The sequence below is a fragment of the Oncorhynchus mykiss genome, chromosome 19 (assembly GCF_057628025.1).
Source record: "Oncorhynchus mykiss isolate SJ-2025 chromosome 19, ASM5762802v1, whole genome shotgun sequence".
Classification (NCBI taxonomy): domain Eukaryota; kingdom Metazoa; phylum Chordata; class Actinopteri; order Salmoniformes; family Salmonidae; genus Oncorhynchus; species Oncorhynchus mykiss.
The window spans coordinates 48275127-48301038 of record NC_143040.1 but is presented as its reverse complement, the minus strand read 5'-3'; the positions used below and the strand labels follow the sequence as shown (position 1 = coordinate 48301038).

The 25912-nt window shown below is 42.0% G+C and overlaps 1 protein-coding gene across 1 annotated transcript; it reads left to right on the top strand.

The window, feature by feature from the left end:
* Window positions 1–1275: 1275 nt before the first annotated feature.
* Window positions 1276–22036, top strand: cdc5l (cell division cycle 5 like). The gene is made up of 19 exons (XM_021574172.3): window positions 1276–1627; window positions 8031–8134; window positions 8274–8435; window positions 8518–8645; window positions 8748–8847; window positions 9069–9195; window positions 9274–9365; window positions 10057–10201; window positions 10352–10546; window positions 13596–13744; window positions 13823–13991; window positions 14082–14246; window positions 14329–14409; window positions 14521–14655; window positions 14727–14831; window positions 20769–20966; window positions 21083–21145; window positions 21288–21437; window positions 21567–22036. Exons 1-19 carry the CDS (start codon window positions 1583–1585, stop codon window positions 21672–21674), a joined length of 2421 nt encoding a protein of 806 aa, XP_021429847.1. The 5' UTR covers window positions 1276–1582; the 3' UTR covers window positions 21675–22036.
* The last annotated feature ends 3876 nt before the right edge of the window (window positions 22037–25912 follow it).

The following is a 25912-nucleotide window of genomic DNA, read 5'->3' as shown; positions in this document are numbered from 1 at the left end:
GAAAACATGCAGTTTATTTGACTACAGATTGAACTTCACAGGATGGTGAAAGTAAACAGTGATCTTGATGCTCCTTTCCAATAAATATCGAGGGTCTGATTTTAGTGACATGATGATCAATGCTTGACTGCCGTTTGAAAAATACAAATATTCTTCCTCTTATCCATAATAATCTCATCATAGACTAGCCTACCTGCGTAGCCTACCCGCAGTGTATCTGAGAGCTGTTGGCTGGAACTCACGGTGCCAAGACCAGAGTAGGCGCATTTGCTATTTAACGCAACAGTTTTTTGTGACAAAACTGTTGAAAATGCAATGGAAACATATTGAATTTTAGATTGTATTCTGTACATGAAAAGGGTGAACTCATTAGTCCAACAGTTGCAATTGAGAGTTTCTATTGGACACATTCAGGTATGTTTATCCCTGTTTCATTCTGTTTGCTTTCCTTTAAGAAACGTTTTTCAACGGAATTGGCAGAATGAATACAGTGCTGATTACAAACAAACACAGTTCACTTTCATAGCATCCACATACAAACAGCATGATCATTTTGCTTGTTGTCTAATTCCTTTTTGCATCTATGTGCTCTGCAAGTCATAATTACTGTGTAAGTCTACAGAAGGGGGTGAGAACTATGAGCCTCCTAGGTTTTGTATTGAAGTAAATGTACCCAAGTGGAGGACGGAAACTAGCTCTCTTCCGGCTACACCATGGTGCTACCCGACAATGCTGTTGAGGCTACTGTAGACCTTCATTGTGTTGTAATAAATGATTTGGTGACGTGAATATATTTAGTAGAGTTTTATCTAATCTCTTTTTTAACGTTTCAATATTTTTTTTAAATGAAATTCACTGAGGAGGATGTTTTTTTCCTTCCTCCTCTGCAGAACCGCCACTGTGTCAGACTGATTTGTAATAGATTATCATGGCCCAAATGAAAAAAGTAAACATTGGCTGTTGATTACATAACTTTTTTTACATTGTGGGGTCAGGAAGAAATGTTTATATTAAAATGAGGTTGCGGGCCATAACCCCAAACCTAGCTAACGTTAGCCACCTAGTTAACGTTAGCCACAACAAATTGGAATTCGTAATATATTGTACAAATTGCAATTTGTAACATCATACATATAGTAATTCGTAACATGATATACTAAATGGATGATGGACAGCTACAAATTAATACATCATACGAAACGTAACTTATCACACTAAAAGGATCACCGATGTACCTTTACTATGTTATGTCTACCGCTGATTACAGGTTGCCCTAGTTTAACATAAGTGAAAGGAATGAGTGTCGAAAATCAGCAGTAGAGGTCCTGAATAAAATATATATATCTATATATGTGACTCTATGCAGGAACAATCTAGCTATTAATTATATTTCTATGGAGCCCCAATACTTTGCGCACTTCCGGTGTCCGCCATATTGCATTTCTGTCCATGTTGAAAACATAACGCGTTCGTGTATCGTAGTAAAAAAAATTGTCCAACTCTTCGTATTGTTTTATTTTGGGGGATCTTAGTTGTTTCTTTATAATTACTACCTGAAGGGTAGCAACACACAACAGCCAAGATGCCGCGTATAATGATCAAGGGGGGTGTATGGCGAAACACCGAGGTAAGTTGGCATGGCTAACGCTACGGTGTGCTGCTAGCTAGTTTCCAACTAATATTCAAATAGCTTTAGATTGGTAACTAAGTCAACTCTTACGCCAGGTTAACTAGCTACCATGTCAATTTATTGATTTAGCTACTCAACATCGTGTAATTCACTGGATCACGTTAGTTGGCTAGTCAACTAGCTAGTTAACAGCATTAACTAGTTTAAGGTAGCTAGCTAGTAACGTTAGCTGTTTATAGCTGGTGTATTTAATGTTATTTACACATAAGCGTTGCTCGTAATATGGTTGCAAAAAAACTTGAGTCCGCGGTGCCAGAAGTGAAATAAAATGTTGCTGGTGGTCCGGACGGTTGATGAAGATTTAACTAAATAATCGATTCCCAATCGACTCCCATTTATTTGTGTGAAGATTCCGTCCCGCTAGGAATCAACACATAGGATTCAGTATTTTTACAACATTGGAGACTGAGTATTTTGCCGCAATCTACTTCCGAGAACAAACTCTTACATTTTACATAGCAAAAAAAGAGCGAGCTGGATAGGGGTGAGGCGTAGGCAGGCAGGTCGGTCACCAGGCAGACGGTCAGAACCGTGCATTGGTCATCAAAAGCTGTATTTCGCAATAGCTTGGCTTGACGTTTCTCGCAAGTCACTAAAGTAGGGGATATAAATGAGTAGGCTATTCTACACGCAACATACCGAAAGTTGAACACACACTAGCATCTTTCCTAACAAAGAGAGAGAGAGCATGCGCCCACGAGGGAGGGAAATTAGGGGTAGACGGTTGAAACAGTGTGCGTAAGCTATATCTTGGTAAACTGTATCTCGCAATGTTTTGACTCACCAAAAGTATATTCAAGTATAGATTAGCCAATCAATGATCCAGTTAATTTGGCGCAACGATCTAAGGCACTGCATCCCAGTACTTGAGGCATCTCTACAGACACCCTGGTTCGATTCCAGGCTGTATCACAACCGTCCCATAGGGCGGCGCAAATTGGCCCAGCGTCGTCCGGGTTTGGCTGGTGTAGTCTCATTGTAAATAAGAATTTGTTCTTAACTGACTTGCCTAGTTACATAAAACGAATATAAAAAATATTTATTGATATTAAACATCACCAAATGCATCATTTTAATTAGGCAGTAAATGTGCAATATAAAGTATGGTGCCTATAGCTTATTTAATGAAACTCTGGCTGTTATTGTTCTTTAAGCCACAAGGTGTTTTTTTTTCTTGGGCGGATGGTCAGGGGGCTGGAGCATAATTACAAATAATTTAACGCAGGAAGCCCAAACATAATATTTGAGTAAAACGTAATAATTTCAAATCTTGCATACATGTGTATATCACATATCTCTATTATGCGTGGGGATACTTTTGAACAGATTTCCTTAGTGAAAATCACTTGGAGCTGATTTGCTACTGTTTTTAGTCTTTTTATGTTTTATATCCACCCCCCAACAACTTTTTGTTTTAGCTCAAAACATGGGGGGCCAAGTAAATATATTCGCCCATGGGCAGACAGTTGAGGAACCCCGTCCTAGTCAATAGATCACCAATTATCCACTGAGTTAAAGTGTTGCAAATATGGTTCAGCAGCTCAAATCAGCAGGATGGTGGGCATTTTGATCAGTAAGCATGTCTACCATTGAGCGCTAAAATAATGATTATGATCACACTTCCCCAATTTAAATATTATGGGGACATCTATAGAGTTGACGTTGAAATATCTAAACGCCTAGAATAAAAACCTTCACTCCAGGGGCCTCATTTATTATTATTTTTTCTGATTGCTTAGGCACTATCTTTGAAACTATAGGCTATTTTTGCAAAACTCTACACACTAACCACAGAACCGTACACCAAACCAGCAAAACATTATACATCTCTTGCAAAAGCAAAAAATTATTGCAAAACTCTTAAAAAAATGTATTTTTGCATCAATACAGTACACACAAACCATAATTTGAATAAGCAAACGAAGCACCAATTATGCACTTGGTAGTATAAATGAAAAACACTTGTAGCTTTTTCTGTGTACAGAGCATAGCAGCTTGCAATAAAGTTTTGTCATACATGTAGTAAACACACATACACACCAAATGTGTAAGCATGGCTGTGTATTCCGAACATAACATACTATCAAATACGTATAAGGGGAAAAAGTCTAAATAAATCTCAATGTTCTAACACTCCTCAAACGACAAGCGCAGTAGAAGAAAACAAAAACATTTGTGCTATAAAAAAAATAGGCAACCATCTTTGTGGGTCATCACGTGCGATGTTGTCTTGAGCAAGGCAGCGTGGAAAGTATCGCCTGGAGTGCCGTATCCAGGCCTGGCATGACCTCTGATCGATGTCTCCACAAGCCGCCTCCATTGCCTGTAGAACGGGTATGTGTTGGTGGGGCTGGCGATCAGACACCTTCCACACCATGCAGAGAATAACTATTCAATATGATTCAAGAACGTGTGTGATGAAAAGTGGGTGACCTGTGAACCAATTGCGGACCACAGCAGCCCAGTGGAAACTAACAGTGTCCCAGATGATAATGTACCTGGGCTGCTCTGGCCCCTGGTGACTAGGGATTCGTCTGTTGTGGAGGGTATACAGAAATGTGATAATGTGTGCGTTGTTGTATTAGCCTAGGAGGTGAAAAGTCGACCTCTTCCTCCAGATACTGGTTTTCTTGCAGATCTGTAAAAACATTTGAATGGTTTTAGTGATAGATCCTTCTCGTTATGAAAGTATCTTACATATTACTGTACCAGTAAGACAACACTTGCAGTTACTTACCGCTCTCATTTGGAAATATCCGGATGATACCTGCAACAGTATAGTGGCTCAGATTTGGTTGAACCCTTTGCCCAGCGTCCCTCATGCTCATCCCATGGTTGACAACATTGTCAAAAACACTCGCTCTGATTTCAGCAGTTATTGTGTTCCTGACTCCTCGTCCTCTCCCTCTTCACCGCCTCCTTCTCGTCCTCCCCTTTTACTCTCTGTCCAATATTGGCCTCCATTGTTGTGTAAACCAAATGTTTACCTGTGGCCTATTTATAGTGCTCAAGCTCTGATTTGTAAGTCAACTCATTAACCAAAAGTGTTTTCACATGTGTCAATGTGGAAAGGCAATTGGTGAAATAGTGTAGCAATGTAGAGACAAGAGTTTACAGTTTTGCTGAAAGTGTTACTAAATTACAGACTGGGTGTAAAGCAGAGAACGTGCATTTAGTTTGGCACACTTGGGAAATGCATTGGCTACAAGTGTTAATGGTTTCAGAGACAGAAGAATCAGTTGGTGTTAAAGCATTCAGAAAAAACTGTAATGCATTAAATTAACATGTTGTAGGCTGTCATTATAAATAAGAATTTGTTCTTTACTGACTTGCCTAGTCAAATAAAGGTCAAATAAATATTGTGTAGGAACTTCTAAAATACTACTTACGAACAGGATTTAGAATGGTCCTACGCATAGAAAGTGTAATTTATCAAACAATCCTACCAGTAGGCTCCTGAGTGGCACAGCGGTCTAAGGCACTGCGTCTCAGTGCTAGAGGCGTCACTACAGACCCTGGTTCGATTCCAGGCTGTATCACATCCATCCGTGATTGGGAGTCCAATAGGGCGGCGCACAATTGGCCCACCGTCGTACGGGTTAGGGGTAGGCCGTCATTGTAAATAAGACCTTGCTCTTAACTGACTTGCCTAGTTAAATAAAAATAAAAATAACCATTGATAAATACTAATTGTTCGCAGTGCTCGTGCATGACCTTGGCTGTTAGCATTTCCAAATGCCCCTGATTAAACATATATGCTCAAAATCATACCTTTAAAACCCGTGGAGAATATTCAACGCCACACCATGAAATACAAGGGAGCAACCAAAAAAGATGCGACAAATGACTGAAATAGGGGTGCTAGTGTCAGAGATTTATTTGGCTCGCTTAGTTGTGGCTTGACCAGTAAAAATAAAAACAAAGCTACAAAGAGAGGACCATTTAGGACAATACAAGTTGCTTTAGCAATGACAAATATAGCCTACTTCAAATGAGTAAGCAACACTCACCAATAAGCCATCCATCCTGCTCCCCCCTGTAGGCATATAGGCCAACATTGCTGTTCTGAAAAATGAACGAGTCTAGAGTTCTACCTGGCCACCACGTTCAGCAGTGTCTTTTGCACATCACATAACTTATCACCTGCACATAGAGAGTGGAATCCTTTTCTGTTCACATAGTTGAAATAGTTTTGCCGTCTATTGGGTCTTTTGTATTTGGGAACCCATTGATGGCATCATGGCAAAGAAACCCCTCTTGACGTCAATCTGTTGTGCGATGGTGTATGGAAATTGTATGCGTTACTGTTCGTTTTGTTGATTGCATCCAAAACATTGGCTCGTCAAGGGCTATGCGATGCCTATCGGCAAGCTCCCGTTGAAAGTGCCCATTGTCAAAAAACAGACGCTGGAGAGCACTTGGATGTGCACCGGAATGGCATGTTGGCTTTTTTTAAAGGAGGTTTTAAATCGTTAACATTGGCTCATCATATCTTTTCCCAAAACCAATCTGTACTTTCTGTAGAAAAAGACCCACAAGTCTCTAAAAACACGCTCTGTGAAATGCAGCGTGTGCTAACTCTTTAAACAGAGCAACATCCGGCTCTCATTCGATTTCCCATTATATCTTTTATAGTATTTCAACAACGGTTTCACTTTCACACATGCCTCTAAAATAAAAAATGACTGTACTTTATATGGATTATTGTCATAACGAATGCACTGATGTGGTCAAATTATATGCCTGTCAAAATGTTTCATGAATTCACAATGGAAATACAATGAAATCAAATAATGTCTTGATTATTACATTCACAATTTTACACATTTTCAACATGTTTTCACACACAAGCGTATGTTCATTTTGATATATCTCACACTTTGTATGGAAATGACCCTACGCGTGGTTTACGCACAGAGTTGTGCCTACGCATGATTAATAAATGAGGCCCAGGCTTCCGTCATAAGCCAATTGAGGGAAGTTTAAAATAATTATAATTATACAGGGGGCTGTTTGGAAAAACAAATCCTTTGAGACTTGTACTAACACACGCTTGCATAATATTTAGATAACCAACGTCTCTAGTAATACTAGTCCCGTCCAATCAGGGCTAGGCTATATAACATGGCAAAGAGTAGGCTTTTTGGCATAGTGTGCCACATCATCCCATGGGATCTGTTAAGGCTACACAGAGCAGAAACATCACTCAAATATTCTAGTTCCTGAACATCATCTTATATATTCAAACCGAATAGGCCTTTTATAAGTTGCTAAGCAAATGGGCAGCATCATGTTCTTGCCAATCCTCCCTCGAATGCAATATTAGTCTTCCTAGTTCCTAGTAGGACTCCAATCTCCAATAATTAGGTTGTGTGTGCGCAACAGTTTGTTTATTTTGCGACTCGAGTAAGAGTCGACTACTTCGACTCACACCACAGGAGTCTGAGTCAACTCCTAAAATCCTGTCGTCGTTCACCACGAGCAGCAGGTTGACCTTTATTGTCATTAGTCTTACCATGGAGGCATAACTGAGCGAGTTTTGCTGGTTGGGCCAGCTGCAAAGTCAAAATTGGCTATCGTAAAAATCAAATAATTATTATATATATATTTTTGCTTTATGGTATTCATTTAAGATTAAGGTTAGCATTGTGTTTAGGTTTAAAATCAGATTTTATGACTTTGTGGCTGTGTCAGTGACTGCTGGTGAGCTGCCTCCGGGGCTAGCCGACTAAACTCAACGATTTACAATGGAGTTGAGCGGCAACTAGTGTGGACGAACTGGAGTTACGACTACACAGAAAATTAAGTTATAACAAAAACTACAGATTTCACCACGCAAAGAATAGCCCACATTTACACAGGACTATGTCATTTAACTTCTGGCTTCCCGTGGACCATTCAGTTTTTTGCAACCCATTAATGAGCCACGCTAGTGTGTAAATATACTAGTGTTGCTAAAAGTAGCTTGCTAGATGAACTTCAATTTAGCTAGTTGACACTGGCTAGTAGGCCCTTTCTCTACTTCCCCAGAGTCAGATGAACTTGTGGATACCATTTTTATGTACCTGCGTGCAATAGCTTTAGTGCAATTACTGGAAATATATCTACCCATAGTCTTCCCGGCATCGGCTCACGAAAGCATTAGCATCCACAAGTTCATCTGACTCTGGGGAAGTAGATAAAGGGCCTCATTACCAAAATCCCAAAGTATCCCTGTAACACTGTCTATGCTGTCTATCTTTTGAAATTGTTTGTCTGCAGCTGAAGGTGAATTTCCCTCTGGGATCATTAAACAATTAATTAATCAATAAAACAATGCCCCTCCCCCTCTTTCTCCCAGGATGAGATCCTGAAGGCAGCGGTGATGAAATATGGGAAGAATCAGTGGTCTCGTATTGCCTCCCTGCTGCACCGCAAGTCTGCCAAACAGTGCAAGGCCCGCTGGTCAGTATGTGTGTGTGTGTGGCATTAGAAGCTGAGCCCCAACACCAAAGAAGACTCAGTGGTTTCTGTCTGTCTGTGTGTGTGTGTGTGAGTGTGAAAAGTGGTCTGTGTGTGTGTTTAATCTGTTGTTTGTGTGTAGGTATGAGTGGTTGGATCCAAGCATTAAGAAAACTGAGTGGTCCAGAGAGGAAGAGGAGAAACTACTCCATCTGGCCAAGCTGATGCCGACCCAGTGGAGGACCATTGCTCCTATCATAGGACGCACCGCTGCCCAGTGTCTGGAGCACTACGAGTTCCTGCTGTAAGACGCGCACACACTTTGTCTTTTTGTTCAGAGAAGACTTATTGGAGTGATCTTATGCTCTTTCTTGATGTGTATATAGAGACAAAGCGGCCCAGAGGGACAATGAGGAGGATACAGCTGACGATCCAAGGAAACTGAAACCTGGTGAGATCGACCCCAACCCTGAAACCAAGCCCGCTAGGCCTGACCCTGTGGACATGGATGAAGGTACACAGTGCAACTTATCCTCTGGTCATTGTTGTGCTGTCATTTTGTATGGTAAAAATAAATAAATGAGACTAAACCAGCCGTACCTGACTCTGTGTGTAGATGAGCTGGAGATGCTTTCTGAGGCCAGAGCTCGTCTGGCCAACACTCAGGGGAAGAAAGCTAAGAGGAAAGCCAGAGAGAAACAGCTGGAGGAGGCCAGGTACATCTTTTGCACACGTCTGTGTTTCAATAGAGCTGGGTTGTGAATACAACAAATGCACTATTTGTGATTGTGGCAAACTGTTATGCTGTGGCACTTGCTGCATAACGTTCAGCACAACCTTCAGACAGACATTTCATAATTTGCTCTGTGCTAGCGCCAAATAAAGAAAATAAATATACAGCCCTGACAAACACGCACGCCCTCTTTCCCCCTCCCAGACGTCTGGCTGCTCTACAGAAGCGCAGGGAGTTGCGGGCCGCAGGCATCAATGCCCAGAAGAAGAGGAAGAAGAAGAGAGGAGTGGACTACAATGCTGAGATCCCTTTTGAGAAGAAGCCTTCTCAGGTAACACACCACACTCACGCAGACATCTCACACACATTGATGTATTATTTGGGTGCTAAATGCTCAGTATGATTCCAGGGTTTCTATGACACCAGCATGGAGCTCTACGAAGGTCTGGAACCAAACTTCAAACGCCTGCGACAACAACACCTGGATGGAGAGCTACGCAAGTCAGTCACACAAACACACTAACTCTTCTGGGCTAACATGCTGTCTACACCGCTCGCGTTAGGTGCATCTACCTATTTCAGCGCCCGGCTTTTTACGCTTCACATGCTGCAATTCCCGCCTTTCTCATCTCCTCATTGGTTTTTAGGAGCATGTGATGTCCACACTCCAGTCCAGTTGGTGGTGGTAATGCACCTTTAAAGTTGGTTGCCAACTGCCATATAAAGTCTGAAGAAGACTGAAGAAGGAGAAGAGATTAATAGAAACTAACCTGGTTTACCCCTTTGTCTGTGGATTAATTGTTGGAGTAAATATGGGTCAAAATTCTACAAAGATCCAAGAAAAAAAAGCATCTTGTGCATTTCAGGTGACATTACAACCCAATGTTTATATCCCAGGACAAATTAGCTAGCAACAGCAAACTAGCTAGCTAAATGTCCATTAATGTTTCATGTGTTTCCACCTGTCCCCAAATTAATATAATTGGTTCAGAGTTCATTTTGATATTTCAACATGCTTGTCCTGATCACGTCTGTTGGGGATGGACAAAATCAAAATGCAGATGCACGTGTGTGCCCGGTGTAGTCAGCATGTCACGCTACATGTGGGTTGAGCTGTGTATAGGTTATATGTTTTTCATTTGAATGTGAAGAGGAGAGACCTGTGTGTGTCTGACATTATTTGTGTCCTCAGTGAAAAGGAAGAGAAGGAGAGGAAGAGGGATAGACAGAAGATCAAGAAGAAGAAGGAGAGTGATCTTCCATCAGCCATCCTGCAGACCAGCGGAGTAGCAGAGTTCACCAAGAAACGCAGCAAACTGGTGCTGCCTGCACCGCAGGTAACACTGCTGTGTGTGTTCATCTCTGATGAATAGCTAGAAGAAGTGGTGGAGTTAGGTCAGGCCAGTGAAGTTTGACTGTGTCTGATGTTGTGTGTGTCTTGACACTTGTGTCTTTCTGACACTGTGTGTGTGTGTGTGTGTGTGTAGATCTCTGATGCGGAGCTGGAGGAGGTGGTGAAGCTGGGTCAGGCCAGTGAAGTGGCTCGTCAGACCGCAGAGGAGTCTGGGATCACTAACTCCGCCTCCTCAGCCCTCCTATCAGAATACAGCCTCACCAACAGCGCTATGGCAACTGGGCTACGCACCCCCAAGACCCCTGCTGCACAGGACAAGATACTACAGGTACATACATTCCCTCTCCCTTTTTCTGTCTCTCGGGATATAACATGAAGCAAGCTGTTCACCATACAATGTGAGTCATGACATCAAATGAATGCCAACACAATATCTCTGACATCATACAGGTAACTGCCAAAATAAAGGAACACCCAACAAACGCCCAACATGTCTTAATCGGGGGTTCGTCCACCACGAGCTGCCAGAACAGCTTCAATGCGCCTAGGCATAGATTCTACAAATGTCTGGAAATCTATTGGAGCAGTGGTTCCCAAACTTTTTATAGTCCCGTACCCCTTTAGACATTCAACCTCCGGCTGTGTACCCCTTCTAGCACCAGGGTCAGCTCACTCTAAGCCTGCCACACGCACTATACGATACATTTATTACACATAAGCATGAGTGAGTTTTTGTCACAACCCGGCTCGTGGGAAGTGACAACGGGCTCTTATAGGACTAGGGCACAAATAATTGGAAGCAATAATTTAGTTCTTTATTTAGCAATCTTACATATAAAACCTTATTTGTATGGGCTCCCGAGTGGCGCAGCGGTCTAAGGCACTGCATCTCAGTGCAAGAGGCATCATTACAGTCCCTGGTTCGAATCCAGGATGAATCGCATCCGGCTGTGATTGGGAGTCCCATAGGGCGGCGCACAATTGGCCCAGCGTCGTCCAGGTTTGGCCGGGGTAGGCCGTCATTGTAAATAATAATTTGTTCTTAACTGACTTGCCTAGTTAAATAAAAAATACATTTGTTCAGTGAAAATTGTGAATAACTCATCACAGGTTAATGAGAAGGGTGTGCTTGAAAGGATGCACTTAACTCTGCATTGTTGGGTTGTATTGGAGTCTGTCTTAAATGATTTTCCATACACAGTCTGTGCTTGTATTTCGTTTTCATGCTAGTGAGGGCCGAGAATCCACTCTCACATAGGTATGTGGTTGCAAAGGGCATCAGTGTCTTAACAGCGCGATTTGCCAAGGCAGGATACTCTGAGCGCAGCCCATCCAGAAATCTGGCAGTGGCTTCTGATTTAAATTACGTTTTCACAGAACCGCTTGTTGCAATTTCGATGAGGCTCTCTTGTTCAGATATCGGTAAGTGGCCTGGAGGCAGGGCATGAAGGGGATAATGAATCCAGTTTGTGTCATCCATTTCAGGAAAGCACCTGCGTAATTGTGCACCCAGATGACTCGAGTGCTTCGCTGTATCACGTTTGACTTTGTCTGTAGACTTGTTCGTTTGCACACAAAAAATCATATCGTGATGAAAGACCTGTGTGTTGTTCTTGGTAATGCAGACCGAGAAGAGCTCCAACTTCTTAATCGTAGCCTCAATTTTGTCCAGCACATTGAATATAGTTGCGGAGAGTCCCTGTAATCCTAGATTCAGATAATTTAGGCGAGAAAAAGCATCACCCAGATAGGCCAGTCGTGTGAGAATCTCATCATCATGAAAGCGGTCAGACAAGTGAAAATGATGGTCAGTAAAGAACTTTATGCTCGTCTCTCAATTTAAAAGAACGTGTCAGTACTTTCCCCCTTGATAACCAGCGAACTTCTGTATGTTGTAAAAGCGTTACATGGTCGCCGCCCATATCATTGCATAATGCAGAAAATACACGAGAGTTCAGGGGCCTTGCTTTACAGTGAAAATGGTTAACTTTGTTATTGTCCAAAATGTCTTTCAAGCTGTCAGGCATTCCCTTGGCAGCAAGAGCCTCTCGTGGATGCTGCAGTGTACCCAAGTGGCAATTACTTGCACACGCGTTACCCCTCTCCCTGTCATGGCTTTTGCGCCATCAGTACAGATACCACGTCCATTTGATGTCACAAAGCTGTCCAGTACTTATCCTCTCCTGTTATCCTGGTTTGCAGAAGATGTCTTCCTTAATTGACCCCCCATAAACGTAACAGACATATACCAGGAGCTGTGCCAGACCCGCCACATCTGTTGACTCATCCAGCTGTAACACATAAAATTCACTGGCTTGTATGCGAAGCAGTAATTGTTTCAAAACATCTCCTGCCATGTCACTGATGCGTTGTGAAACAGTGTTTGATGAAGGCACTGTCTGTATAGTTTTTTTTGGCCTTTTTCCCCAGCGTTGTCCCAGCCATATCTGCGGTAGCAGGAAGAAGGAAGTCCTCCACAATAGTATGGGGCCTGCCTGTCCTAGCCACTCGGTAGCTCACCATAAAAGACGCTTTTAGCCCTTTTTTATTAATGGTATCTGTTGCTTTTATACATGTCTTTACTACTCAAGTCGTCTTCATTCTCGCTCAAACTCCTGTGGCTTATTTTTCAAATTGGCATCGTTTTCGAGCAAACAGAATGAGCAGCAGCTACGTTTGGCTACATACCGACCATTAGTGGAATTCCTGCAAGAGAGTAACGGTTAATGTGATTGCATGTTCATTATTTGACTAGGCTACCTGTATTTGACTTTGTTGTTATTTCGCTGAACACTAGATGGTTTCATTAAAAAAAATTGCAAGTGAAACGAGGCTACTCAGGCGAAACAAATCATCACCCAAATGTATAGCCCCTTTGGAAAATCTAAATGGACTGTTTGAAAATGTGAATCACATTTATATTTGGCGTACCCCCGACGGCATTGCGTGCACCCCTGGGGGTACGCGTACCCCAGCTTGGGAATAGCCGCATTGGAGGGATGCGACACCATTCTTCCACGAGAAATTCCATAATTTGGTGTTTTGTTGATGGTGGTGGAAAATGCTGTCTCAGGCGCCACTTCAGAATCTCCCATAAGTGTTTAATTGAGTTGAGATCTGGTGACTGAGACACACACCCTTTAAACTCCCTATGCTCCTTTGAGTCCCTCTCTCACTCAGATCTCTTCTAGCCATTGTAGCCAAAATAATGGCCAGCTGTTCATTTTTATACATGACTCGAAGCATGAGGGAATGTTAATTTCTTAAGGAACCACAATTGTGTGGAATGACCTGCTTTCAATAGTTTGTATCCCTCATTTATTCAAGTGTTTCCTTTATTTTGGTAGTTACCTGTATATCTCTCTCTCTTTCTCTAGGAGGCCCAGAACCTTATGGCTCTGACTAACGTAGACACTCCTCTGAAAGGAGGTCTGAACACTCCTCTTCACCAGAGTGACTTCTCAGGAGTCACACCCCAAAGACAGGCAGTACAGACACCTAATACTGTACTGACCACACCTTTCAGGTACACACGCGAGCCATCCACACACACACACACGCACACACCCCGACATGCTATTGACACACACTGTTTTTGTTGTAGGACCCCCGGTCCAGGGTCAGAGGGCAGTATGACCCCCCAGGGAGGTTTAACCCCTAAAGGACCCGGTACTGTTACCCCTGGAGTAACCCCGGGACGCACCCCTCTACGAGACAAACTCAACATCAATACTGAGGAACAACTAGCGGATCCTGCCTACGCTAAACATCTGGTAACAAAAACGACTTTTGAGTTGGCTACTGTTTTGTATGAGTTTTTATGTGTTTGTGTGTGTAACTGTTTAGTGTGTGTGTGTGTGTAGCAACGAGAGTCGAGGGAGCAGCTGAAGCTGGGTCTGATGTCGCTGCCAGTCCCGAAGAATGACTTTGAGATTGTTCTACCAGAAAATGCAGAGACTCAACTGGAGGAAATGGAGACAGAGACGGGATACATAGAGGATGCCTCGGAGATAGAGCTACGCAGACAGGTATATTGGTGTAACGCATGCATACTTCTCATAAAGCTCTACTGTAGACTATCCTACCTATGTCTGTGTGTGTGTGTTGCAGGCTGTTCGGGACGCAGAGAGGGAGAAAGAGCTGAAGCTGAGGCACACTGCTGTACAGAGGACTTTACCCAGACCATCAGAGGTATGCACACACACAGTGACACACTATCTCACACACACCGAGTTCCAGTACATCACTTTCTCCCCTTCCCGGCCCTGACATTAGCGACAATACTAATGCAAAATTGTGTAGGTGAATGAGTCCATCCTGCGTCCAATGGGAACAGATCCTCTGTCAGAGCTGCAGCATGCTGAGGAGATGATCAAGAAGGAGATGATCACCATGCTGCACTTTGACTGTCTACACCACCCACCAGCCAACCAACAGGTATGTGTACACGTGCACACACAGGGCTGCATTTGGCGCAGAACTGACATTCTTTGTTTATCCAACCACAGCGCAGCAAACAACGAGGGCCTTCCTCCACCTCCAACAACGCAGAACACATCGCCCACCTGGACAGACACCCCTACCAGCCAATCAGCAATGAGGATTTGGCACAGGTAAAACAAAGACACAGACACACCTATTAGCCAGTGTTGCCCAACCGTTTTATTTTCTTAATCGCAATGGTCTTCATTAGGGGTGTGTTGAGTAGTCTTGCAAAACAAGTATCGTAACGGATATGGGCAATTTCCTAAAAACTATTATTATCAGAGTATTTTTTTGTAATTATCATTTATTGGGGGTGGGAAAGTAATTTTCGGGCGCCGGCACGCATTTTTCTCATGTCAGTCAGTCTTGTGCGAGGTTCTATGTAGTCTAAATAACTCAACTGTCTGTCTGTAAAGAGAAGTGTTGGCTGTAAGTTGATCCTGCTGCTCTGATTGGATAGAGTGAAGCTGTATTTCACGTCCACTTGCTTCATAGTTTTACCTAATCAGTTTTCCTTGCATGTTTTCGGTCTGATCATTTTTCGGTCTGATCATAGATTGCTTATGCCTGCTAAATCACATGGCGAGGAGGTTTGCTATTAATGTGCATAATATTTAACATGCAGAGCAAGGGTAGGGAAAAAGATTAAACCAATGTGTGCTTGTGTGTCCTAAACTTGCAGTGGGCAGCCATCTCCTAATCTGCAGTCTTTTTTGCAGTGAGAATGTGTAGTGAGGTATTTTGCCTAAATCTACAGTGCATTCGGCAAGTATTCAGACTCCATCCCCTTCATTACAGCCTTTTTCTAAAATTGATTAAATAAAATAAGGTCCCTCACACAATACCCCATAATGACAACGCAAAAACAGGTTTTTAGAAATGTTTGTAAATGTATGAACAAAAAAATACAAACCTTATTTACATAAGTATTCAGACCCTTTTTTATGAGACTTGAAATTGAGCTCAGGTGCATCCTGTTTCCATTGATCATCCTTGATTGGAGTCCACCAGTGGTAAATTCAATTGATTGGACATGACTTGGAAAGGCACACACCTGTCTATATAAAGGTCCCACAGTTGACAGTGCATGTCAGAGCTAAAACCAAGCCATGAGGTCGAAGGAATTGTCCGTGGAGCTCCGAGACGGGATTGTGTCGAAGCACAGATGTGGGTTAGGGTACAAAAAAATGTCTGCATCAGGTCCCCAAGAACACAGTGGCCTCCATTCTTAAATGGAAGAAGTTTGGAACCACCTAGACTCTTCATAGAGCTGACTGCCCGGCCCAATCAGGGGAGAAGGGCCTTGGTCAGGGAGGTGACCAAGAACCTGATGGTCACTCTGACAGCTCTTGGAGTTTTCCAAAAGGCACCTTAAGGACTGTCAGACCATGAGAAACAAGATTCTCTTGTCTGAAACCAAGTCTCAATGTCCTTGAGTGACCCATGAGACTTGGACTTGAACCCGATCGAACATCTCTGGAGAGACCTGAAAATAGCTGCCCAGCGATGCTCCCCATCCAACCTGACAGAGCTTGAGAGGATCTGCAGAGAAGAATGGTAGAAACTCGCCAAATACAGGCGTGCCAAGCTTGTAGCATCATACCCCAAAACACTCCAGGCTGTAATCGCTGCCAAAGGTGCTTCAATAATGTACTGAGTAAAGGGTCTGAATACTTGGGTAAATAATTATTTACTTATGTAAATAAATAAATGTAATATTTCCGTTTTTTTATTTGTAATAAATTAGCTACAATTTCTAAAGCTATTTTTGATTTGTCATTATGGGATATTGTGTGTGTGGATTGAGGTGGGGGGACTATTTAATACATGTTTTAATAAGGCTGTTAAGTTAACAATATTAAAACACTTCCATTTTTTTCGATCACGAGTAATATCCGATCCGACTATCAACTGTCAATTTATGGATACGATTACGAGTATGGCAATGTTTCCACACCCCTAGTCTCCATCAGCTGTGTTTTCATCTTTTCTAGTATGCCTCAATCCTAAAATGAATAGGAAAGGTGGACACTGTCTAGATAGAGTACAATAACATCATTGTCCACGCATAGGGCTATTGCGGTGACCACAGTCAAATTCCAAGTGACCATTGAGTCACGGTTATCTTCTCTTATGCACTCCCGACATTAGTAGTACCCAACTCACTAATGATCATCAGGTTCTAATGGCCTCAAACTCAGGGCTCTATTGTCCCACTAACCACTCTGACATCAATGCAAATGCAATTGAAAATCACAAACACATATCAAAAGAGAATCATGCTTTTAAAACTCACCTTTAGGCTACATTTTTTTTTACCTCACTGTATCAAATCAAGCATTATTTATGCATCACTTTTCAGACATGGAATGTGCTTCACATGAAAAACAATGAAAATAGAAACAGACATTTTTACTACATTTTTTTTTTTAACGAATTCTAAACCAATTTAGATGATCAATTTGAAGAAAAGTTGTGGATGTTTCAAAGCCAAACAACAAAATGGACAGTGCTTTCTAATGTGATGATTAATTCAAAGCATTTAAGAAATTGAAAGTAGAACTTATTCGTTTTTAGCTATACAGTGCCTTCAGAAAATATTCGCACCTTGACTTTTTCCAGACTATTGTTACAAAGTGGGATTAAAATACAAAGTTAAAAAATATAAGTTTAAAAAAAGCCCATTAAAAATAAGACTATCCTGATTTAGATATGTATTTATTATGGATCCCCATTAGCAGCTGCCAAGTCAGCACCGACTCTTCCTGGGGTCCAGAAAAATTAAGGCAGTTATATACAATTAAAAACATTTGATTACATTTCACATCACAACATATATCTACAACACAAAATGTATGTGTTTAGAAGTAGTAGTAGCGTTAACCTCAATTAGTCAACTGGTCGATTCGTTATTTTGTCAAGCAGCAGCAAATAATAGTGGAGACATCAAAACTATGAAATAACACTCATGAAATCATGTAGTAACCAAAAGTTTTTAACAAATCAAAATATATTTGAGATCCTTCAAAGTAGCCACCCTTTGCCTTGACAGCTTTGCACACAAGATTTGCCAGTTCTTGCTGTAAGATGTTACCCCACTCTTCCACTAAGGCACCAGTCCATGTAACTTATTATGTGACTTGTTAAGCACATTTTTACTCCTGAATTTAAGGCTTGCCTTAACAAAGGGGTTTGAGTACTTATTGACTCAAGACATTTCAGCTTTTCATTTTTAATACACGTGTGAACATTTTGAAAGACAATTCCACTTTGAAATTGTGGTATTGTGTGGAGGCCAGAGACAAATATACATTTAATCTGTTTTAAATTCCGTCTGGATTATAACAGAAGTCGAGTGTTGTGAATACTTTCTGAAGACCATTTTATATGAGCCCAAAACAAAAACCCAGTTAAAATACTGATTTTTTGCGGTTATACAAAACAGAGCCTACCACATATTATGCAACAATTCTTTTTTTAAAAACACAGATTGAAGATGTGTTTTTGATACAAAATTGTTAAAACTGGCCCATACTCAAATTAAACTAATTCTAATCGTCTGAGTGTGGACTGTATTATTATGCAAACTGGATGGATTGCTTACTTTATACTGCACTCCAAACGTTCTATCTTTGAGTATGGGAGAGAACATATAGGCAATGCTGTTGGTTTATTGATTGTGCAAGGGCGGCTTACAGAGTTTGCCTACAATTATAGTGAATTTGTCTTTTCATAATTTTCATAGTTAAAATGCTGACCCCATTTACCTTTGGCTAAAGAATGACTCATCACCGTGCATTTCCATCTCTCTCCTTAATTCCTTTCTCGAGTGCGTGGAGATGTCAATGGGTTAATTAAATGTTTCATTGTGAAGACATGTTACTAGGCAGCAGGTAGCCTAGTGGTTAGAGCGTTGGGCCAGTAACCGAAAGGCTGCTGGATCGAATCCCCGAGCTGACAAAGTAAAAATCTGTTGTTCTGCCCCTGAACAAGACAGTAACCCACTGTTCCCCGGTAGGCCGTAAATAAAAACATGTTCTTAACTGACTTGCCTAGTTAAATTTTAAAAATGCTATCGATATTCCAGAACAGATTTCACTTGGTTTCCCAAATTAAGCACCGGGTAGCTGCAGGAACACGGTTGGAGAGCCCATGACAGAATATCGCCTGTCGTGCAGCGAGAGGCTGCATGCTCCTCAGTGGTTGATGCGTGAAGTGAAATAAGTGTTCTTGCAATCCTGTGTGAAAGCGGCGTTGCCACTAGAAAGAGGGGGTTCCAGCTGCTACTACAGTGAGCTCCAAAAGTATTGGGACAGTGACACATTTTTTGGTTTGGCTCTGTACTCCAGTACTTTGGATTTAAAATGATACAATTACTGCGATTGAAGTTCACTGTCAGCTTTAATTTGAGTGAATTTAAATTCATATGGGGTGAAACGTGTAGAAATTACAGCACTTTTTGTACGTGGTCCAAAAGTATTCAAACAAATGAACTTATGTATGTTAAAGTGGTGAAACGTTCATTATTTGGTCCCATATTCCTAACATGCAATGATTACATCAAGCTTGTGACTCTACAAACGTTTTGGATGTATTTGCTGTTTTAGTTTCAGATTATTTTATTTTGTAGCAATTAATCATAAATAATGTATTGCCATTTTGGAGTCACTTTTATTGTAAATAAGAATAGAATATTTCTCTAAACACTTCGACAATGTGGATGCTACCATGAGTACGGGTAGTCCTTAATGAATCGTGAATAATAATGATGAGTGAGAAAGATAGATGCACAAATATCGTACCCCCAAGACATGCTAAACTCTCTCCATTACACTAGCAGGGGAGGTTAGCATTTTTTGGGCGGTATGGTATTTATGCCTCTAACTTTCTCACTCATCATGGTAGCATCCACATTAATGTAGAAGTGTTTAGAAACATTCTATTCTTAATTACAATAAAAGTGACTCAAATTACATAATACGTTATTTACCATTTCTATTGGGCACGAAATAATCTGAAACACAACCAAAACAAGCAGCAAATGCATTCAACAAATTTGTTGAGTCACAAGCTTGATCTAGTCATTGCGTGCTATGAATATGGGACCAAATAATAACTATTTGCTATTTTAATAGACGTTAATTTGTCCCAATACTTTTGGTCCCCTAAAATGGAGGGACTACGTACAAAAATGCTGTAATTTCTAAATGGTTCACCCGGTATGGATGAAAATACACTCCAATTAAAGCTGACCGTTTGCACGTTAACCTCAGTCATTGTATAATTTCAAAACCAAAGTGCTGGTGTACAGAGCCAAACAACAAAAAATGTGTCACTGTCCCAATACTTATGGAGCTCACTGTATATTTATTTCTCACCTCCTCAGTTATAAAACCGGAATAGCCGGGCAATTCGAGTGCATACAGATGCCATGTATTTTCCCCTGCCCTTGTTCCTACCCATTTGATAATGGGCCCTTCTAAATCGAAACAAATTTGACATTTAGTGTTAGAGAATAGCCTGATGGGTGAAAATGTGATCACTTGATGAGAGAACAGGGTGTGAAGCCTGAGGCAAGGCATATGCGCACTCACTCCGGAATGGGATAAAATATCCTTTCTATTTTACTAAATTCAAAGTTCAATTATATTATTCTTAAAATAAAATAATGGCACGAGACTTATATCTTGCCTGCTAAATGAACAAGCCTACAGCCTATGGGATAACCAGATAACAAACAGTAGGCCAACTTGTATTCGGTTCTTCTGAAATACATGTTCTTATGTTCCTTTAGACATGCCTAATAAATAATGGATTTATTGTGATGGTGTATATTAAATGAACTTTTTTTTAAATGTAGATATTCCAAAGGCGTGCATCAGTGGTTTGTATGCATGGAGGCCTAACATGTTTGTTATTTTAATGGTCAATTACCGTGAAACTGTCTATTTGCTTGACAATAACCGGTTGACAAAATGTCATGACCACCACAGCCCTATCCACGCAATGTGAACATTTGCTTGAAATGCATAAAGGATCAAATGTATCTTCTCCCCTCACCCCAGGCCAGTGAGTTGCTGAGCCAGGAGATGGAGGTGGTGAGGGCAGGTATGGGTCACGGGGACCTGTCCATGGAGGCTTACAGCCAGGTGTGGGAGGAGTGTTACGGCCAGGTGCTGTACCTCTCTGCCCAGAGCCGCTACACCAGGGCCAACCTGGCCTCCAAGAAGGACAGAATAGACTCCCTGGAGAAGAAGCTGGAGGTGAGACCATGCACACACTATCATGTTCTTTATACACTAGAAGCTGCTGATTTCATAGGTGGCTTATATTATGAAGTGTGTGTGTGTCTATGATGTGTGAATCTGTATATTCCTAGATAAACCGAGGCCATATGACATGTGAGGCCCGTCGTGCTGCTCGTCTGGAGCGCCGTCTCAAGGTGAATATATATATATACACCTATACTCTTTCTGTATTTGTCTAAAGGTGTTTCTAAACAGCACCATGTGTGTGCTCTAGACCTACTGAAGCATAATGGTGATCTGTGGGAGCAGTTATATTGTGTGTGTGTGTGTGTGTAGGTGTTACTAGGAGGGTACCAGTCCCGTGCTGTAGGCCTACTGAAGCAGCATGGTGAACTGTGGGAGCAGGTTGAGCAGGCAGCTACAGAGCTCCACACCTTCACTGAGCTGAAGAAACAAGAAGACACAGCTATACCCCGCAGACAAGAGGTACACATATTCACGCACACACCTGGCCATATCACACAAACATCAGGTTACGTACACACACACAGCAGCTGACACAAACTGGAGGCATGTGAAGTTGCTTAATGGACTTAATTTTCTCATTCTGTCTAGGCTCTAAGGGAGGATGTGGAGAGACAGCAGGAGAGAGAGAAGGAGCTGCAACAGAGATATGGAGACCTGCTGCTGGAGAAAGACGCTCTGCTGTCTGCCAAATTCTAACATGCATACACCATACGTGCTTACTACACACAGCAAACACATAAGACCAACACATACTACGAAAACACATTGAGTAAATGCACACACGCTGCTGGAGGTGTCTGCTAAAGCACAGGATCATAGCCACCCTCGTCTCCCTCAGCAAATCTGTGAGAAAAAAAAATATTGTGCTGATTTGCTTTTTATTTTCCAAAGTTAAAAAGACATGCAAGTGAATGAACCTATTGTAACTCCGCCTCTATGTTTTGATGTCATGGCCCAGTGCTGTGAGCATGCTAAGTAGTTACCTAGTGTCAGTTTGTCCTCTGACTAGTGATCAGTGGTTCATGTCTTGTCATTGGAATAAAAGAGATCAATAGAAATCTGATTTCTCGTTTGGTGTTTGTCCCATGGTGACAGATTGATGTTAACCTTCAAATTCCTGACTGACCATGTTCACTCTTATCCATGACTGTAAGCTGTAAAGTGTTGAAAACATGCGCCAGGAACTGTTCCAATAACTACATTCCTGCTTTGAAAGAGCTCAGTAATTGTACCTGTCTGTGCTAAAGAAACTAGGCCCTAGGTCACGAGATGTGACACCTTTGTGCCCAGTTGCACTTCAGCACCCATGAGATACCTAGAGACACTTGTTCTTAGCAGTCTGCATTCCTCTGTCAAGGGGCAATTGGATGATAATCCATTTTGATACAATTACAGAAGTGTTGAAGGTGCCATATTGACAGTGTTAAATAACTAAGCAGTCAGTCTAATCAAATAGCTTAATTAAAGAGACAAATGTATATCTGAATAATGACATACACAGAGTGTACAAAACATTAGGAACACTTCTAATTTTGAGTTGCATCCCCTTTTGCCCTCAATTCTTCAGGGGATGGACTACAATGTTCACGCCAGTGCTTTCTGCAGTTATCAAGCTGGTTGGATGTCCTTTGGGTGGTGGACCATTCTTGATACACACAGAAAACCCCCCTCAGTGTTTGCATGAGTGAATCCTCTGGGACAGTCGTTCCAGTATTCAATCTTGTGGCTGCAGACAGCGAAAGGGAATGTACACCACACGCGCACACACACATCAGAGTTTTCTAATAATTTTTGCTCTCGTCCTCTAACTAGCCAACAGGTCTGCCACTTTCTCCCAGGACCCAGTCAGATTGAGGGGCAAAGAGTAAAGTTGGCTAGTCGAAGGTGTTCGAGTAATGCAATCCTACCACGATTTAATAGACTTTGTCCCTCGTTGGTTTTCTTTACAAACCACTGCTGCATTTAATGGAATTTTCTAGCTTTTTTTTCCTGATTTTAAATTTTTAAAATGTTTAAATCAGAAGCTTCTGAATCTGGAGGGAGAGTGACTTTATAATTAAAGGTAGATTCCACGAGATGACGTTGCCAAAATCAGCACTGAGTGGTATGGCTAAAGAAAACCACTGTAGGCGAAAGTCAAGGAGTGAAGTCGGAGTTGGTACATGTAGGTCAGATACTAATGTGGTTTTCCAACAGCAAGGCTCAGATCAACGAGACACGGTTACGAATTGTTAAAGGTTTTCTTTAATGTTGAAATAAACATGTGTATCACACACAAACTGAAATCATAATATATGTGTGTACATTGTACAATCACTTAGTGAGAGACTCATGTACTATATATACAAAAGTATGTGGACACCCCTTCAAATTACTGGATTCGGCTATTTCAGCCACCCGTTGCTGACCGGTGTATAAAATTGAGCACACAGCCATCTCCATAGACATACATTGGCAGTAGAATGGCCTTACTGAAGAGCTCGGTGACTTTCAACTTGGCACCGTCATCCAGGCAGGTTGCCAAATTTCTGCCCTGCTAGAGCAACCTTGGTCAACTGCAAGTGCTGTTATTGTGAAGTGGAAATGTCTAGGAGCAACAACGGCTCAGTTGTGAAGTGGTAAGCCACACAAGCCCACAGAATGGAACTGCTGAGTGTTGAAGCGCCTAAAAATCATCTGTCCTCGGTTGCAACACTCACTATCAAGTTCCAAACTAGCTCTGGAAGCAACTACAGCACAATAACTGTTTGGAGTTTCATGAAATGGGTTTCCATGGCTGAGCACCTGCACACAAGCCTAACATTACCATGCGCAATTCCGCGCCTTGGGTGGAGTGGTGTAAAGCTCGCCACCATTGGACTCTGGAGTAGTGGAAATGCGTTCTCTGGAGTGATTCATCATCTGGCAGTCCGACGGACGAATCTGGGTTTGGCGGATGCCAGGAGAACACTACTTGGCCCAATGCATAGTGCCAACTGTAAAGTTTGATGGAGGAGGAATAATGGTCTTGGGCTGTTTTTCATGGTTCGGGCTAGGCCCACTAGGTCCAGTGCAGCGAAATCGTAGTGCTAAAGCAAACAATGACATTCTAAATGATTCTGTGCTTCCAACTTTATGGTAACAGTTTTTGGGAAGGCCCTTTCCTGTTTCAGCATGACAATGTTCCTATGCACAAAGCAAGGTCCATACAAAAATGGTTTGTCAAGATCGGTGTGGAAGAACTTGACTGGCCTGCACAGAGCCCTGACCTCAACCCCATAGAACACCTTTGGGATGAATTGGAACACTGACTGCGAGCCAGGCCTAATCGGCCAACATCAGTGCCCGACCTCACTAATGCTCTTGTTGCTGAATGGAAGCAATGTTCCAACATCTAGTGGAAAGCCTTCCCAGAAGAGTGTATAGCAGCAAAGAGGGGACCAACTCCATATTAATGCCCATGATTTTGGAATGAGATATTCTTCGAGCAGCAGTCCCCATACTTTTGGTAATGCAGTCTCTCTCTCTCACTCTGTGTATATAGGGTTAGTTTGTGTGTCTTAACATATTTTTCTCTGTAGGTAAACACTTTACTCTGACCATAACCATGTTCAACAGTTCTCCCCAGGTGGCCATGTACCACAGAGCAATCAAAGTTACTGTAGACAGACCTAGAGAGCCACACCGTGAATACACACACACACACAAACCCAAGCAACCCACCTAGATCAGCAGGGTGTGTGTATCTGTACCTGCGTTGTTCTCTGCCCTGGTGTGTTTGATGTAAGCGGAGAACTTGGCAAAGATGTCTCCCTGTTCTTAGTTGCCATTTTAGGATACCTGAGGAACACCAGCGTCAACACACACACAATCTTATTCCCACTCTTGACTGTGTGCTAGTGTATCTGTGTGGAGCTGAAAGAGGATCGTGTAAGGGGACACCAGACACACCTTGAATAATATAGAACAATTTCATTACACACCTTGAATAATATAGAACACTTTCATTACACACCTTGAATACTAAAGAACAATTTAATTACACACCTCACTGGACACACTGCCATATAACTACTATGATATAATAATTACCCTACTGTACTAAACTAACTACCCCTAGAACTACCTCAAATACCAGCTAACTACCACATATTACTCTTCTGTACTAAACTAACTATCCCATAGAACGACCTCATATACCAGCTAACTACCACATTCCTCATAGAATGTTGTACCGAAGTTGACTGAATAAGGGAAAACACCTGTTTTGCCCCGCACTGCCTGTTCCTGGGCAGTGAAGAGCGATATTAAATTGAACGAATGAATCTGAGCCTCACACTTATCACATGTGAAAGGCGGGGCTTCCAGCGAGGTGCGGATTTCATTGGCCTTGTCATGCGTGGTTATAGATCATTTAACCGAAGTTGCGAGAGTGTGACACCCCATAGTATGTTGTACCTCATTTACCTCCTTCAGGGAACAGTAGTTATAGTCATAACGTTACGTTCTCCTGTACAGAACTGTGTATGTGTGTAATAGTTTGTGTGTGTTCTCAATCTTTGGTCTGTCCCCAGTCACATATCTTGTACCCAGCAACTCCTGGTTGTGCTGCGTGTGTGTGTGTCAGCTTCTGTCCTGACTGTGACTCTTTGTGTGCGTGTGCTCTGCTGTCAGAATGAGTGTCAGTCAAAAATAGCCATAGGGACGGGGGGGTTGAGGTGTCAGGAAGAAGGGGGGAGAGGAGGGATAGAGGGAGGAAAGCGGTAGAGGGTGGAAAGGAGAGGTGCTTTGGGATTGTAGTGTAGTGAAAATGAGGACAGGATGGATCATGTTCCCTTTTTGAACATAATTAGATCTGAAATGACACTATCCCTATATTGCACTGCTTTTGGCCAGAGCCTTTTGCCCAGAGTATAACCCTATGTGGCTCTGGTCAAAAGTGGTGCCCTACAAAG

Bases quoted from the DNA above. Each gene is read 5' to 3' on its own strand.
- cdc5l (XM_021574172.3), top strand. From the start codon at position 1,583: ATGCCGCGTATAATGATCAAGGGGGGTGTATGGCGAAACACCGAG. The intron at 13,992-14,081 runs GTAACAAAAACG...GTGTGTGTGTAG, and splicing joins CTGCCTACGCTAAACATCTG to CAACGAGAGTCGAGGGAGCA. The intron at 21,438-21,566 runs GTACACATATTC...CATTCTGTCTAG, and splicing joins CTATACCCCGCAGACAAGAG to GCTCTAAGGGAGGATGTGGA.